At 54.5% G+C, this 16987-nt stretch overlaps 7 protein-coding genes across 7 annotated transcripts; 6 read left to right on the top strand and 1 right to left on the bottom strand.

The window, feature by feature from the left end:
* Nucleotides 1-799: 799 nt before the first annotated feature.
* BO82DRAFT_416735 (Zn(II)2Cys6 transcription factor) lies at nt 800-3175 on the top strand (the record flags this gene model as incomplete). Its single annotated transcript, XM_025640004.1, has 3 exons — nt 800-950; nt 1021-1221; nt 1286-3175. 3 exons carry the CDS (start codon nt 800-802, stop codon nt 2995-2997), a joined length of 2064 nt encoding a protein of 687 aa, XP_025491018.1. The 3' UTR covers nt 2998-3175.
* A 1053-nt stretch (nt 3176-4228) lies between these two features.
* On the top strand, nt 4229-5243 carry BO82DRAFT_432960 (uncharacterized protein). Its single transcript, XM_025640835.1, has one exon. It carries the CDS (start codon nt 4593-4595, stop codon nt 5013-5015), a length of 423 nt encoding a protein of 140 aa, XP_025491017.1. The 5' UTR covers nt 4229-4592; the 3' UTR covers nt 5016-5243.
* A 77-nt stretch (nt 5244-5320) lies between these two features.
* BO82DRAFT_311871 (WD repeat protein) lies at nt 5321-6828 on the bottom strand (the record flags this gene model as incomplete). The annotated part of the gene is made up of 2 exons (XM_025632421.1): nt 6559-6828; nt 5321-6503 (listed from the first exon to the last, which is right to left on the bottom strand). Coding segments are annotated over exons 1-2 (1434 nt in total), but the record flags the coding sequence as incomplete, so codon positions are not given.
* Nucleotides 6829-7129: 301 nt separating this feature from the next.
* Nucleotides 7130-7920, top strand: BO82DRAFT_285401 (uncharacterized protein; the record flags this gene model as incomplete). The annotated part of the gene is made up of 2 exons (XM_025631498.1): nt 7130-7274; nt 7343-7920. 2 exons carry the CDS (start codon nt 7130-7132, stop codon nt 7918-7920), a joined length of 723 nt encoding a protein of 240 aa, XP_025491015.1.
* Nucleotides 7921-9202: 1282 nt separating this feature from the next.
* On the top strand, nt 9203-11183 carry BO82DRAFT_392741 (hexose transporter protein; the record flags this gene model as incomplete). Its single annotated transcript, XM_025638640.1, has 5 exons — nt 9203-9319; nt 9385-9590; nt 9645-9811; nt 9864-10652; nt 10721-11183. 5 exons carry the CDS (start codon nt 9203-9205, stop codon nt 10993-10995), a joined length of 1554 nt encoding a protein of 517 aa, XP_025491014.1. The 3' UTR covers nt 10996-11183.
* A 322-nt stretch (nt 11184-11505) lies between these two features.
* BO82DRAFT_365514 (putative GAJ protein) lies at nt 11506-12463 on the top strand (the record flags this gene model as incomplete). Its single annotated transcript, XM_025637006.1, has 2 exons — nt 11506-11508; nt 11675-12463. The coding sequence occupies 2 exons, from the start codon at nt 11506-11508 to the stop codon at nt 12461-12463; spliced, it is 792 nt and encodes a 263-aa protein (XP_025491013.1).
* Nucleotides 12464-14129: 1666 nt separating this feature from the next.
* Nucleotides 14130-16469, top strand: rim8 (pH response protein PalF; the record flags this gene model as incomplete). Its single annotated transcript, XM_025631497.1, has 2 exons — nt 14130-14594; nt 14664-16469. 2 exons carry the CDS (start codon nt 14130-14132, stop codon nt 16467-16469), a joined length of 2271 nt encoding a protein of 756 aa, XP_025491012.1.
* Between the last annotated feature and the right edge of the window lie 518 nt (nt 16470-16987).

The raw sequence follows: 16987 nt of genomic DNA, 5'->3' as shown, positions 1-16987 counted from the left end.
GGCGAGAAAGTCCCTTCCATAGCACCGGTTGCTATAGCGCTCTGGAGTGAAGGAGGTTCCCTCGAGAAGATTCTCTGATCATGTTACACTCGTGTCTCCGGTTTGAGAGGCTACGCGGGACGAGAACGTCTGCTTGTAGGACAGGAACCCGACATCAGGATAAAATTAACCTGGCACAAGCAGCGTTCAACAGATTGCCTCCATGGCAAGATTGACATCGTGCGTGATCCAATCAATTGTGCAGAGGGCGGCCATGGGCGCCAAGTCAATGGCCAGAAGTGTAGTATCTTGCAAAATGATCCAAAATTAGCCTTGGAGCGCCTGGTGGCCGGTTCCTTGTCCGTGCATGGTCTGGCTACGATCATCCTTTCCCTCCTTCCCCACCCAATCTATGGCTTCGACTCCCACCACCGCAATTTCCCCGATATGTGCATGTGTGCATGTGTGTGTCTGTGTGTGCTCACGGCCCTGTCGGTTGTCCGGAATCGATTCTAAAATAGAAACATCATGGCCTGCTTCATCCCAGATCGACCTACTACTTTCATCTTTAAAGCTTCCTTCATGCCCACCGATCATATCAACTTCGATTGTGGACCACTGTCTCCCAGCGTTATCTTTAGCCGCCTCGTCCTTTGCAGCCTGCGCCTTTCGTTCTCTAATACCCCAGTTAGACACCAAAGGCTGCTGGTTCAGTCTTGCCCTTAATAGCCCGCATATCCCAGCATTCATTCGCCACGCTCCTGTGTCCTGTCCTTTTCGAGTCGAGTCCCTTTCCCTGCGCCACGATACAATATCAACCATGCCCGTTCCATCAAAGAAGAAGTCATCACCTACCACAATGATTCCAATCAAAGCTGAAGACCTTTCTCAGTCTTCTTCTAGTAGTGAGGGTACATCGACAAGAGCGACGGACAAGCTTCCAATGAAGCTGCATAAGCGTTCACGATCCGGTACGTTGTAACTGACATATACCTTGACGGTATCGCGAAGGTCTGGCTAACAACAGTGCTTCTCATCCAGGTTGCTTCACATGCCGCCTACGCAGAAAGAAGTGTGACGAGAAGCACCCATCATGTAGCGCCTGCATCAACCTCTGTGTCAAATGTGAATACAAACGTCCTGTTTGGTGGGGCAATGCCGAGCAAAGGAGGATTCAAAAGGAGCGCATCAAGAACAAGATCAAGCAAACAAAGATGAACGAGCGCAATGGGGCTTTGACTGGTGGGTAGTGTTTCTGTGGAACTCATTGAGGCATAGCCATCTGACCAGCCTTTGTGTGCCATAGATCCCTCGGCCCGCAACCGCAGTATGGCCGTGCCGTCACCCACATCTCCAGAGTACGAGCTTAGTCGACCTGCTTATCCAGAGCAGTATGATATCTTCGCAACCCATCTGCCTACTCCGGCCTTCACTCAGAATATCTATGGACTGCCACACCCTTACGAGATCGATGTCAAGACGGAGCGGCAGACATTCATCAACGACGTTCCACTACGCCACGATTCTTGCAGCTCAACATTCAGCACATTTGCTCCTCCCCAGCTGAACGCTCCCTTACCCACCTTCCCCGGAGAGGATTGGTTCCAGGATGAATATTTCGCGCAGATTCCTACGCTCCCGGGACTTGATCCAGCACTCTGCGAGCAAACTATCGGACAGACATACGCGATTCTACAGTCAAGCATACCCGTCAGTGATCATGACCGCCCGCTTCTCGATCACTTCATCTACAATGTTCTCCGCATTATCTTTCCCGTGCTGGAAGCTCACCAACGCGGACATGTCCGAGCTCAAGCCATTCTTCAGGCTTTGGAAACGAACAAGTGCTATCTTCACTGCTGCTTGAGTGTGGCCGCTATCCACCGGAAGACGACAGAAGGTATTGTTGGAGAGCAGATCGACCACGATATCATGCGCAACCGTTTCGAGGCAGTTTCACAGCTCTGCTTGGCTCTCGGAGAGGACACTAACCACGAAGAGATTCTCGATGCAACTCTTGCCATGATCTTCTTCCATTGTTCTGTGGGTCCCGCGGACGATTATCTCCCGGATATCCCATGGTTCGATCACTTTCAAGCCGCATCCAACTTGGTGAACCGACTAGGCCTATCGTCGCCTGTACCTCCCTGCGGGAACCCATACATGCCGCCTCCGTTCACCATGACATTGGCTTCTTGGATCGACATCCTAGGCTCTACCATGCACGGAAAGACACCCGAATTCGCACATACGTATCGCTCCAAGCACCTCAGTGGATCATCTTTGGGTTTACGTGAACTCATGGGCTGCGATGACCGCGTCATGTACTTGATTTCGGAAATTACTTGCTTGGAGGCATTGAAAAGGGAGGGAAGGATTGATGATCTGGCGGTCTGCTCTCACGTTTCCGCCCTGGGACAACAATTGGAATTCACGGAATCGCCGAACCAGTCTTTGGAGAGCCCGTACCTGCCTAATGGAGCTTTCTCCCCAACGGTCCTGACCAACAACATCACGGCGATTTTCCGACTTGCAGCCAGGATCTACCTCTGCAGTCTAGTTCCTGGATTCGACCGTCACCAGCCAAGTAACGCTAATCTGGTTGCAGCGGTTGCCAATGCTATTCAGTACATTCCATCTGGACCAGAAGGGTTCGATCGTTCGGTGGTCTGGCCTCTGCTTATCGCAGGGGCATTTTCCGCGCCGAACAGCTCTTTCCGCAACGTTCTCGCCGACCGCGCCGCTGCTCTTGGTGACCACGCAGATTTGGGCAGTTTTGGCCGCATGTACCGAGTTCTAAAAGAAGTGTGGCGGGTGTCAGACGAGCCTATCGAGCCCCTACCGAGCCAGGATGCTAGCCCCTCGTCTTCAGCAAATGGCAGCAGCCCCGTCAAGCGCGAGAAGTCCGAGTCTCCGAAGGAAAGTCCTGCACACTGGGATGCAGAGGAAGTGAAGAAACCGTTCATTCACTGGCGGGAAGTGATGCAGCAAAACGGCTGGGATTATCTGCTTCTCTGAAATTACTATTATTCTGCGACGGGATCGCATCTCGTTACATTCTACTTTATACCCTTGAAGGGACCTTTACTCAAGCGGGCTTGAGAACGCAACCGACCCGAAGTATCCGATAAACTTGGCCCACGAACCTGAGAGAAGAGCGAAGACCTATTCGCGCGAGAAAAACCGGATGCACGAGCTGGCTCTCGGCATTCTACGCCTCATCACCTATCTGCACATTTCAGGGAGAAGTCCAGATACCCCCTAGACATTACATTGTTTGCCTTGATCTATCCATCGGATTTTTGTTTCATACAGTCATTTGACCTTTACATATACCACTATCATGTTGACCGCTGGGCCGGACAACCATGAGCGATTTTCATTTCTTGGCGGCAGCATTGAACGAGCGGCGATAACTGCGAGGACGCAGACAGTCATACCCCCATACCCCGGGCCAGGAGTTACTGGAGTTGCTTTTACGTGTTTGGTTTTGCTTGTGATGATTGTTTACACCAGGGACCGTATTTTTTGGCCGTAAACTCAAAAACCCAAATCTTCAATTTGATGTGCTTACGTTTTGTATGATTTATTGACTGCATGCTCGCTCCCTCTCACATTTCCCCTTTGATCACATATCCCTGATCGTTGCCTTCCCATTATTATGTGGACTTTGGATTGCTTTAGTTGTATAATCGAAGTATGAGATTCCGGCCCGTTATAGCATTTGGTCTTGTATACGTCTAGAATGTGTACCTCTACACCATTAGCTACAGCTAGTGAGCTCCGGAAAGCACCAACTTCAGATTTGAATACATGGCATGTCCCAATGCATTGCCAGGCACAGAGTGCTCCAGCCTACAGCCTCTTCTCATTGGAGCTAGCAGCTTTTCATCCGTGGCAAAATGAACGCATCGCATCTCGACCGAGAAAGGGTCGGCTGGCTTAGTCATTTCTAACCATGACATCAGCGATACAAACCACGGCAATACTGGGCAATTTTGAAAAGTGCTAAGACCATGCCATGCTTTATGATCCAAGTTGTCAGAGCGATTGCTTCTCAGGATTCAGAAGGGCTGTTCGGTGATTGTACCTAGTAGTCCAATAGTTATAATGTAGCAGCACGTGCCACCCGTCGAGTCGATTGGTAGACCGGGAAGGCGGCAACTACGCCCTAATTTAACAACAACTAAGAGTTAATTCTAGAATCTCTACATTCCATGACTGTAACATGCATCCCAAATCATGGACTCGACAATTCAGGTTCAGAGCGAAAGTGTTTCATCATAGCCTCCACTTTTATTGGGATTGGGACACGAATTGAATGCAGGACGAACACGAACGAATACTAGGGTGATAGCATGGGGATCGAACTGATATCATAGCTTCATCATTGACCCATGCTCGAGGGCGAAAAGTGACATCAGATTGAATCCACCACCATTGCTGCATCAACTGTATATAAACCCTGGCGAAATTGAACGGTGGGATTGCTCGAAGCAGATTCAAAGCCATTGAGTGTCACTCTTACAACTATTCCAACGGAAATTTTTTCCATACTCAACCCAACAACTTCTTTCCCTTATCCAGACAACCGCCACAAAACAACAACCAGAATGTCTTCCCCTCACCGCGGCGGCAGACTCGAGGACATGGCCCCCTCGGGCACCACCATCCCCAACGACGCGGGCCTCCAGAACACCATCCCCTCGGTGCCGCGCCCGGACCAGCGGGCCGAGCACGGCGGCTTCGACAACTACGGCGTCGCCCAGCCCTCCGCCGCCTTCGCGGCGGATAACGCCACCGACATGCCGCGCAGCGCCCGCGACATGGGCGCCACCGGCGAGGTCCTGACCGGCACCGGCAACTCCTTCCCCGCCGAGGGCGAGTCCAAGCGCACCTTCATCGGCAATCAGCACCCCGGCGCCAAGGGCCACGGCCGCGACCTGAAGCACCGAAACCTGAACCGCAGTGGCTTCGAGCGGTTCGCGGCCGAGGAGGATGACGCTGCTGGGGAGCATCAGATTCGGAATGAGTAAATGGTGTCATGCTGTTTGATGACGATTTCTTTTAAAGTCGCGGCTGGTATGCGGCTTTTTGATGGGTAACGATATTTGTGATGGATGGAATGATGGAATTATTGTATTATGGAGCCTTTTTTTGTTGAGATTGACCTGGGTTGTGAATGGGTCATGTTTGCTGTATAATGATGAATCGCATGATATGATCAATATCATTGTCAATACTCGTCCGCATTGTAGTTGGACATAAAAAGACATATGTATATGAGTGTATATGCGTATGCGAGTTGAGTGTATATGGATATAGACCAGCATGATTAACCTATAAAGCCACGGTAGATCTCGTCCAGCACATCGCGTTTGCGTTTGCGGTCGGCTCGCTCGGCCTCCTCCGCTTCGTCCGGCTCCCCTTCGGGTTCCCGTGACACCCAGCTGCGGATGGTGCCGTCGCCGTGAGCGGAAAACATCTCGATCCCCTCGCCGGAGGCCCCGTTGCCGCGCCAGGCTAGCGAGTTGATTCGGGCGGCGCTCAATGCGGTCGAACGGCCACGGAATTGTTGTCCGGTGGTCGCCAGTCCGGGCACCCGGAGCCGTTTGATGTACGCTCCTTCGTGGAGCTCGAACATGTAGATCTCGCCGCGGTCGTCGTGCTCGTTGAAATTCGGCCACAGGAGCGTCTCCTGGCCCGCCGCCATGAGACCCCGCGGGACGACGAGCGGCGCCCGCTCCGCCAGGTGGGAGGAGACGCTGTTGCGCACGCGGGGCCCGAAGTGCACCAGCGTGTTCGCGCCGGTGCTCGCGTCCCAGACGCGGATCCGGGCGTCCTGGCCCGCGGTCACGAGGTGCGAGCCGGTGGACGTCCACCGCACGCCCGTGACGGCCCCGTTGTGCGCGCGGACGTGCGGCGAGAAGGCCGGCCGCGGTTGGTAGGCGGGCGGCGCGGTGGCGGGACGCACGAGGCCCACCGCGTCGTCCATGTGCAGCGCGGCGATGGCGGAGTTGTGCCCGCCGCGGCGGATGTCGAAGAGGATCACCCGGTTGTCCGTGGAGGCGGTCGCCAAGATATGCGGCTGGTGCGGCGCCCATGCGACGGAGAGCACCGCGGATCCGTGGCCGGGCAGGCCGTGTGTCGACAGCCCCGAGCGCAGGTCCAGCAGGCGGACGGCTTTCTCGGAGGTGCCGACGGCGATGAGGAGCGGCGCGCCCGGGTGCGAGGACATGGCGTGCGTGTACGGCGTGCAGTCGAGGCGGAACGTGTGCACGGGGATGATGGCCGCCGGCGATAGGGCGGAGAGCTTGAGCGTGCCGTCGTGCGAGGTGGTCAGGATCGTCGACGGGGTCGGATCGAAGGGGTAGATCGAGATGGATGTGATCGCATGCGTGTGCGCATCCTCGTGCGATGCCTTGTTGACCGATGCCACCGAGTGATGGACATGATTCAGCTCGGATCCGCGGGACTCCAGATCCCATAAGTGAATGGACGGGTCGGCGCCGCCGGAGACCATGCTGACGTAGCGTTCAGTATGAATGCTTGGAGTTGGGGGGACGAGAGGGGGCGTACAATCTGCCTTCATTCTGATCAATGGCAAGTACTTTGACTCCAGCTCTGTGAGCGGACGTTTCTTCTTCTAAACCAGAAGATCCATCCGGAATCTCTTGGGGTCGACCATGCGCCGATTGAGTGGTGTGCTGGCTGGAGAAGCGTATACCGGGCGCCGGCTCAAGGTTCAGGACTAGGCGAGTTGTCTGCGCAGCATGGAATGTGGATGGATGAATGGACCCCAAAGTCCTGTTCAGGATGTACGAATTCATTCATTCATCAGGATGTCTCACATTCAGACTATATTTACTTGTCACTGTGAGGGGAGGTTCATCTCAGCTTGCGGTGATGGAGGAATGCCTCACCTCGGCTGCGGGGACGGAAGAATGTTGAACCGGCAAGCTGTTCCTCCCCGCCTGCGCGGGCCCGAGTCCGACTCCGCCCGCTCTGTCGCAAACCAAAATTAAACACAATCAATCCAGACGGTCTCTGAATCTCTGCAGTGAGGCACGGCCTCCATTATCCAGTGGCGCGGCAACTTCCCTGATGCTTTCGCACAGGTCGATCTTGTCCCGCACCGACGGCTATGGCTATGTCGCACGGTAGATCTCTGGCGCTCAGTCAGAATTCCTTTGTCAAGCCGCCCGACCTTGGGGACGAGCCGGAGGATGACCGACAAGATGAGGCGGAGGTGACCAAACAGCGACGATTGGCAACGGTCTACGATGCCGTAGCAGGTGAGTTGGGCGTGTTCTATCATGCACCCTTGATCACCGCGAGTTGAGTCTGACAATCGAATGTCAAGGCCGGATTAACGCGCATGGGTTTCTGCCCGCCGTGCCGTATGCCTCCAAGAACCGCGACACAGCCTCGTCGAGCAGGCGTTCGGTGCGCCCTGAAGAGGTGCTTTTCCGTCGGCAGAATGCGCCCATTCGCTACGAGGAAAACGACTTCTATTTCGCCCATGAATCCCTCCCAGCCGACCGTCAGCTTCCCTCGTCGGAGTTGCTAGAAGCCGTACATGCCTATTCGGCCGATTTCTACGATCACGCGACCATCGACCGCGGCCAGGACGACCATCATAGTATGGACGAGACCGCTTTAATCGCGATGGGGATCCTGTTGGAGGAGATGGCCAAAGAATCGCTGGGTGAGACGGGCGACCTGGTGCTCGTCGAAGGCGAGGAAATTTCTACCGACGAGGATCGGCTGCCTTCGCAATCGGGCCGGCGCGTCGGTCGCAAACGGGCGAATACACAGACTAGTATGATGGCCAGCTCGGGTGACGAGATAAAACCGGTGGCCAAGCGACAGAAGAAGCGCAAGTTGGCTCGGAAGGCTTGGACGAGTGATATGGACACAGAGCTTGATGACCTACTATGAGGTCTGAAGCTGTGACTGAACTGACCTCTTCCCATGTCCTGCTGATTGGAGGTTCGTCAGCGAAAATGCAACTCAGCATAATTGAGGGGCATGCTACTTGGTTACGAAAACCAATACCGCCAGCCATCTTAAGCTAATACTCCCCGCATATACCGCGTGGCGCATCCCCGCCGCTGAATGTACCCTGTCCTTGCGTTCAAGGCCTAGACGGTATGCAGGGTCAAGCTCCAGGTCATGTATTGGAATGTTTGTATCGCCACCTGAAACTGTTGTCGCATGACTTGAACCACGGCCGCAAACTTCTGAGTCCAGGTCAATGGCCGAGGCACGGTTCAACCACTCATGAATCACTTTACCAGGAGATGCTTAATAGCCAGCAACACGAGTTGGGTAATTTGAAAACAGCCACAAACGGAACACTGTCAGCAAGCAGTGGCACGTGTCAAGTGACCATCTCACCTCATCAGCTGAGAGCGCATGATATTATCCGTTCCAAGTCGCTTGTGAAAAGTGGCCAGCGTATCACTCGCCTAGCTCTTACGCCTCCAGCGAGGGGTTTAATTTAGCTCGGGCTCGTCCAATGTGGCCAACCAGTCTCCAGTCGCGCCCATCATCGGGAACAGTAGCGCAATGTCAAATCCGTCCCGGGAGGCGCAGGCCAAGGTCTTGGCCATTGCGACTTCTGGACTAGACACTCGTTTACGCTTGGGTGGATGAAACTAGACCCTCCACTCCCTGTACCCCGGACCGCATCCCCAGATTTCGGTGGGATGATCGTGGTGGGCCTCTCGCCGGCACCAGCTTCATGCTCGATGTTTAGCCTAAATCAAGATCACATCTCCAGTCTGCGAATCAGGGTGATTGACCTTGTTCGACTCGTCCAGCTAGTATCTTCAAAACATGCCTAGGTTCTCGGCCCGGCCCAACCTTGAGTGGTTGGCTCACTGCCAGACCGGGCTTTGGGACCAGGCCGTCGTTCCTTTTGGATAATGTTAGAGCCAGGCCTTGATTCTTTCCCCGTGTAGCTATTCACAGGAGACTGCATCTGTTTAGGCGTTACCTAGGTTTAGCCGCGAGCTCGCGAGCTCTCCTAGACCGGTGAACATTTGGCATGGTCCTCGTATGCCAAATAGCCGGATGGTAAACCTGGCAGACACTAGATTTTAAGCCTGTTCCCGCGCCTCAAAGATGTCCTCTTCCTCTTAAACTCTTATGCAGGAAACTGGCTGAGTGTCCTACATTACCTCTCTTACGCTTCGAATCTACGCATTGAACGGTCACTATGGGTTCTTCCGGGACCTTCGAGCTCGCTGGCCAGCAGTTTCCCCGAGTGACATGGTACAAGGATCCTGGCATGAGGAAGACGTACATTTGCCTCATGTTTGTCGTATTGACTTCCGTATGTGCATACACTTGGCTGGCGGGGATCTCCCGGTGCAGGACACGTTACTGACAGGGTCTCAGGCCACGAACGGCTATGATGGGTCGATGATGAATGGTCTCCAAACCTTGTACTACTGGAAAGACTACTTCCACAACCCCAGTGGCTCAAAACTTGGCATCCTGAGTGCGATTATGTCTCTGGGCTCATTGGCGGCGCTGCCTGCGGTGCCCTATACGGCGGACTACCTTGGCCGGCGGATGGGAGTTCTCATCGGCTGCCTCATCATGTGAGTGCCTCAAACTACTGTTCCGAGTCTGTGCTGTGCTCATTATATGATCAGGATTCTGGGCGTCGTCTTGCAGGCCATCAGTGCCAACTATGGCATGTTCTTGGCAGCCCGGTTCTTGATCGGGTTCGGAGTTGCCATCGCGCATGGTGCTTCACCCTTGCTGATCACGGAGCTTGTACATACCCAACATCGTGCCGTCTTTACCACGATCTACAATAGTAGGTTCTCGTACTATGCTGATCATCCATTTAATACTGATCGCTGCGTTAGCGACATGGTACGTGGGCGCCATTATTGCCGCGTGGCTCACCTTCGGCACGAACAACATTCAAAACAACTGGTCCTGGCGGGCACCCACGATCGTTCAGGCTGCTCCATCCATCCTGCAGATCATCTTCATCTGGTTTGTTCCGGAGTCTCCCCGGTTCCTGATCTACAAGGGCAAACATGAGCAGGCCCTGAAGGTCCTGGCGGACTGCCATGCCAACGGCAACCAGGAGGACGAAGTTGTGCAGCTGGAGATGCACGAAATCAAGGAGACCATCCGACTAGAGAAGGAGTACGAAAGCAACAGCTGGATGGAGTTGATTCGGACCAAAGGAAATCGTCACCGTGTCATCATTTTGATCACTGCAGGCCTATTCTCGCAGTGGTCCGGCAACGGGTTGGTCTCGTACTACATTGCGAAGATCCTGAGCTCCATTGGATATACCAAGTCCGTCGAGCAGAACCTGATCAACGGCTGCCTCCAAATCTTGAACTTCATTGTCGCTCTGTCGATGTGCTTTGTTGTGGACAAGGTCGGCCGGCGCCGGCTTTTCCTGATCTCCACAGCCGGTATGTTGGTCGCATTTATTATCTGGACCATCTGCTCGGCGCGGTATGAAATTGCTCATAACCACGGGGCTGCCAACGCCGTCGTGGCGATGATCTATATCTACTATGTCTTCTACAACGTCGCCTGGTCCGGCCTACTGGTTGGCTACACGGTTGAGATTCTTCCCTACAGTATCCGCGCCAAGGGCATGACGGTGATGTGGTTCTGCATCGATGCTGCACGTGAGCTTTTCCCCTTTCGGATGGCAATGGTCAATGATACCTAAGGATCAACACTAACTCCCATCTAGTTTTCTTCAATCAATACATCAACCCCATTGCCATGGACAACCTGGGCTGGAAGTACTACATCTTCTACTGCGTCTGGCTCGGGGTCGAGTTGACGGTCGTCTGGTTCTTCTACATCGAGACCCGTAACACCCCCCTCGAGGAGATTGCGAAGCACTTCGATGGGGACCAGGCAGTGGTGGGAGGGGTGGCCGGAGTCGGAAAGGGAGGTAATGAGATCCACCACCTTGAGGAGACGTCCAAAGAGGGGGGTTTTGTCCGGGAGGTGCATGTCTGATCGAGGGAGGTGCATGATACTGTGCCTAATACTGTCCCAATAGGGCTGATAAGCCTGCTATCCTGAAAAAGGCCATAGTGCAGTGCCAACTCGACCTGCGTGAGATTCTCTTCTTTAGTGCCGTGTAGGCCGTGAGTTACTAGATTGGCCAGTACGGACCACCTTGATTCATGGTGTTCCCCCAGCCTCAGGCACACATCGTGCCTGATTGATGGTCCATCCAATAGACTCGCGGGAGTGTTGGAGAACAGTACCTACGTACCTAGTAAATTGCCACAACAACAACCTCAGCCGGCCCACCACCACTGCCTATACTGAGCACCTTTCCACCTCTCACAATCACCAACTATCGATCTACTTGCTCTCCCCTCGACACAGATGGATTCGTCTTTCAAATGCTAATCCCACACAACCAACCCTGCCAATATCAAACCAAGATCCACAAGACTACGTCCACGACTACGTCTACATCTACGTCTCAAATCAAAACAAGCCTCGCGATTAGCAATCATGGTGAGCCGACAGGGATGCCCCCCCCACAGCCCCGGGGCGAGCACCGAACTCTCCACCTCACTTACCTTGACCAACACCCCCCCTCCTCCCCCTCCCCTCCCTACCTCAACCCCAATTCGCTGCCACCAACACAAAAAACCCCAGCTAATGCTACTTACCCCCCAAGCCCCCGAAACTCCCCAAGAGCGCCAAACAGGCCCTGATCGTCGCGCACCTCCGCGCCAGCGGCACCTGCCACACATTGAAGGAGCTGGAGAAGTCCCTGCCCGCGGTGGCCTCGATCCACGCGATCCAAGTGAAGGGGTTCCTCCAGGAGCTGGTGGACGAGAATGAGATCCATGTGGAGAAGATCGGGAGTCTGAACTGGTACTGGAGTTTCGCGGGGGAGGCGAAGCGCGAGCGCGAAAACCGGCTGCGTTCGGTGCAGGCGGAGGTGGAGGTGGTGGGGAAGGAGGTGAGTGAATTGGAGGAGTTGGTGAGGGAGAGGAGGGATGCGGAGGAGAGGGAGAGGGTTGAGGATGAGAAAGAGAGGAAGAAGGAGGCGGGGGGGCGTGGTGGTGGTGGTGGTGGTGGTGGTGATGGTGATGGTGGGACTACCGGTGGTGTTGAAGAAAAGGCTTATGATAGGGAACAGGAGAGGGAGCGGCTAATGCTACGGAAAGTGGAGTTGCAGGATGAGATTCGTCATCTGCAGGGGAAGGTGACGGCGGTTTCGGGAGCCGGTGACAAAGACAAAGGAAAAGTCGAGGAGGAGAAAAGCTTGTCGTGCGTGGTGGAGGAAACGGAGGAGTTTCGGCGTCAGGCGCTGATGTGGACGGAGAATATCTATGTCTTGGAAGGATTGGTCGATCGGCTGACCGGCGGCGATCGGGAGGTGTTGCGGGCGGTGCAGCGTGAATGTTATGGGGAGGAGGAGTATGTGGAAGGGGAGGGATTGCGGGAGATCTTTGATTGAGGGGGATGATTGTTGTGTGAATTGTTGATTTATAAGATGGAGAGAGTGAGTGTGTGTGTGTGGAGGAAATCTGGGCAATTTGAGTAATTATACAGTATGTATTTAGTGGTGCTCCAGGCGCCGGCTCCAACTCCAGCCGAGGAGGGAGTGGAAACTGCCGAGCCACGAACGGCCCAAGAGAAGCTTGACTGTCTCGCCTCCTCTTGCTTATCTGCACTTACCGTGGTCGATTCTCCTCTTTTTCCCTTTCCCAATCCCACCTTTCTTCGCCCCCCCCCCCCCCCCGTCTGTCTGTCTCTCTCTCTCTAACCCACTCCCCGATTCCATCCCATCCCATCCCAATTCATCCCCCCCCGGGGGGTCTTCCACTCACTCACCTCGCTCACTACCTACAATACCTTCAGACTACATTCATCTTCATCCTCTTCTTTTCCTTCTACTGCAATTTATTTTCTTCTGTCTTTTCTTTCTCTCTTTTTCGTTCTGGTTTCTTCTTCTTCTTCTACCCCTCCTCTTCCCTCCCCCCGTCTCTTCTCTAACTTATCACCTGCATCAACGACCTGCATCTCCTCTTTCCCCCCTCCCACTATTTCCCACTTAAGCTTTGGCCCTCCACGGTCCAAAAACGCCCTTTGGGTTCGGACCTACTGCTACTCCTAGTCAAGTCTAGTCATCCTAGCCTAAGGGGGGCTTTTCTAGCATCCATCCATCTCATCTTGTCATTTCTCCCACTTGAGCTCCACTCTCGCTCTCTTTCTCCCTCTAGTCCCTCTAATTTCCTCTACCTGCCTACTCTCTGCCTCTCGCTTTCGCTCCTCTCATCCATTGTTCGCATTTCCATCCATCCCGAAGAAATGATGCGGACCAGTCAGCCCGACTCTTAATCCTTGACAATTCTCTCTTCTCCCCTCCCCTCCCCCCTCTCCCCCGGATAATTCTTCTCTTCATTCCTCCCCTTCTTTCCTTCTTTCTTTTACTTCTTTCTGCTTAGCTAGCCTCTGCTAAGTTTCCTGACGGTCGGACAAGAAAGGTCCTTCCCGAACACGTCTTCCCCTCCCCACCCCGGATTGGGGCCTCTCCCCCACGCGCCCTGTGGCCCTCTGCGTGATTTCACAACCTAGGCTGAAGCGACGCAACCTCTCATAAATTGCGCGCCATCCAGTTAATTTCTCCTGCTGCGTTAGCTACGGAGGTTGAAAAGATCTTGGTGGTTACTGCTGACTGCCTTCGCGCCCGACGGCCAAATCGGGCCGGACCTGCCGGGGGATTGACTGCTTGCTTACCTGCTTGCCTGCTTGCCTGCTTGATTTGATGCTAGGAACGGAGAATTTTCTCTCTGTCTCGATCGCACTCCCATCTTCCATTCTGGTCGGCACCTATTTTCTAGCTTGTCATCCTTCCTCACGTTACCCGCCCCTTGCTGCCTCGTCGACCCTGAATCGACGGCTTTCGTCATTCGACGGCAGGACGCCGCGCTGAGAGGCTCGTCTTGATTCCACCCCTCCCTTCCCCTCCTTGCTCCCTCTGGCTCGGCAGTCTCCCTGCCCTCCTGCTCGCCCTCAATTGACTGCGCTGGATTCTTCTACGTCCATTGCGTTCGCCGCTTGCCAGCCACCTCATCTCGCTCGCCATTTGTATGGATTGGGCGACGTAGTGGCTGTGTGTCATGTCCGTCAACCCTCTACCTTCTCGACCTTCCTCGACGCTCCGTCGGAATAGCAGCTCCCTCCTAGCCAAATTCCGCTCCCAACTCGGCCCTCGAAATCGCAGCATCACCGACTTCTACATTGAGCCTGACGATCCCTGGCGATCCTACTTTCCAGGTGACACCATCACCGGCACAGTCGTGCTAACCGTTGTTCGGCCCGTTCGCATCACACATCTCGTCGTCTGTCTGCATGGTTATGTCAAAGTTTACAAGAATACCGTCCCAACGGGGGAATCATCACCAGAGTTGGGCTTTCTGGGTCCCGGACGCGGGCGTCGAGGGGCGGAATACTTGGGAAATGGCTTGTCAACCTTGTTTGAGGATGAGGTTGTCCTGTGCGGGGAGGGTCGTCTCAAGGAGGGTGTCTACAAGTTCCGCTTCGAGATGTCTTTTCCACCGTATGCGCTACCCAGCAGCATCAATGTAAGTGCCTTGCGACAACTAACCGACCCGCTGAAAGTGGCCGATGCTGATATCATGACTCGTACGCAGTTCGAACGAGGGACCATCTCCTACATGCTTACGTCCACCCTAACCAAGCCGACCACGATTAATCCGACTTCCACCTGCCGACGACGCGTCACTGTGTTGGAAAACATTGATATTGGCCCCTTTCCTCGCCCCAAACCTCGAATTGTCACCCTCGAGCCAGTCTCCCGACGCGCCAAGTCCAAAGCGAAGGCCAAGTCAGCAGGATCTGACGCGCCCGATACGCAATCGCTCGATCCCCCAGAAAATGGCGAGAGCTCGACCGACAATCGCCCGCCGCTCAGTCCGGCACCCAGCAACGTCAGCTCTTCCAGTCGACCGAGCAACAGCAGCCAGAGCTTTCGAGTTCCCAGCGATCCAAGCTCGTCGACCAGCACCGGAATGCGCAATAGTGAGGCGCGGAGCATTACCCCCTCGGTGACGGATGGAATAATTACCGCCAAGGCCGAAGTTTTGCGCGCGGGCGTGCTGCCCGGAGATACATTACCGATCTTGGTCACTATCAACCATTGCAAACAAGTGCGCAGCGCGCATGGTATAATTGTGACCCTTTACCGCCAGGGACGGATCGATTTGCATCCGGCGATTCCTATGGGCAAACCGGACGGAAAGAAACCCGTCTATGAGGACTGCTATCCACGCTCCCGGACGGGTCTGGGTGGTCTAACCCTCGGCTCTAGTCGCACCACGGGGGTCTTTCGCAAAGATCTGACGCAGACCTTTGCACCTCTTATAGTAGATCCGGTGACCATGACGGCCGTCATCAAGACCTCGATCCGTGTACCCGAAGACACCTTTCCCACCATCACGCGTACCCCAGGAAGTATGATCAATTTCCGATACTATGTCGAGGTTGTGGTCGATCTTCGTGGGAAGCTCACTTCTCCCGATCGGTTTCTGCCACGGTTCAATATGGTCACCTCGGGTGGTAATTATTCGCCCAGTGGACAAGTGCTGAACCCGGCCGATATCAACAACAGTGCAATCACAGCCAACTGGTCGGGCAATATCCTGGATACGGACCAAATTCGGCGCGAGAAAGGTGTTGTGGCAGTCGTGTTTGAGGTCGTGATTGGCACGCGAGATTCGCAGCGGGGAGTCAAACCGGCGGAATCTGCGCCGTCAGTGGCGCCAGGACCAGATGAGCCTTCGCAGGGCAGTTCCATCACTGAGCGAGAAGTATGGCCAACTGAGCCGAATTCGCAGCCCAACGGTGAAACGGAGTATCGTGAAGACCAGGCGTACCCCTATGATCCGTCAAACTGGCCTGAGTATCCGGGACCAGGGTATGGGGATGGGCTGCAGTCGTATCAATCGCTCGGCGAGATGGCGTTCACCCCTCTTTCGGAAGAGCCGATGGATGAAAAGACACGGTTACAGCGTGCTGAGCAGATGCTTCTCCCTAGTCAGCCTCTTGAGGATGACCCAGGAGTCGGATCGTCGGACATGGTCATGCCCACGGCTCCAGTGCTACCGGAAGACGACCACCTCCAGGATTACCATCATCTGCCTTCACCAATTGAGAATGTCGCCCCGCGCCCGGCCATCTCCGCCGAGTCAATGCAGACGGTAGTGCCTGGCAGTAGCGCCATGGCTGCCAGTGAGGCGGCGCAGACGGGAGATGATAAACAAGAGCTGGAGCGACGGCGACTGATGGCGCAGGCCAGCGCGCCCGAGGACATGGATGTAGCACCAGCTGAGTCGGGTGACGCACCCACGGCGCCGGTTTTCCACGATGGCGAAGAAGACCATCACTTGGTGGGTGGCATGGCGCATGGCGACGAGTCATTACCGCGGTATCAGCGATGAACGAATTGGCCTAGGGAGCATGTTTTCATTGTTTCATTTTCCTCTGATTGAGTCTATTGCATTGCGGGGCTACCGGGAGATACCATTTGAGTTTTTGTGATTTTTTCATTCATTTATTACATTTCATACATTTTTATACATTTCATATAAGTTGGAGATAGTGACTAAAAAGTTGGCTTATCGCAGCCAGGCCATGGGATGGGGTGGGATGGGATATGGAGGCAGCAGGCGATACGAAGGAACAGCAAAACAAAACAAAGTCATTGGATAAGGAACTTGGTGTGTGGCTGATAAGCATAAGAAGCTAAGAACATTTGGGCCTTTTTGGTTTGAAGGGGGGGGGGGGGAGACGCGCCAAGCCCCAAGCCGGGTTTGTCTCTCAACCTCCAGAAGCCACCGACTACCCGTCCGTCCACTACACTTTCGCATCCTCTCCTCTCGGGCTGGCTGATCTTGCTTTCTGTTGCGATCAACACCCCCCCCCCCCCCCCAAAAACACAGGACAGAAAACCACCTTT

This window comes from Aspergillus uvarum (genome assembly GCF_003184745.1).
Source record: "Aspergillus uvarum CBS 121591 unplaced genomic scaffold BO82scaffold_33, whole genome shotgun sequence".
NCBI lineage: Eukaryota > Fungi > Ascomycota > Eurotiomycetes > Eurotiales > Aspergillaceae > Aspergillus > Aspergillus uvarum.
This window is presented reverse-complemented; position numbering and strand designations above follow the sequence as displayed.

What these genes read in the sequence shown, in the direction of transcription:
- BO82DRAFT_432960 (XM_025640835.1), top strand. Translation starts at nt 4,593, where the DNA reads ATGTCTTCCCCTCACCGCGGCGGCAGACTCGAGGACATGGCCCCCTCG.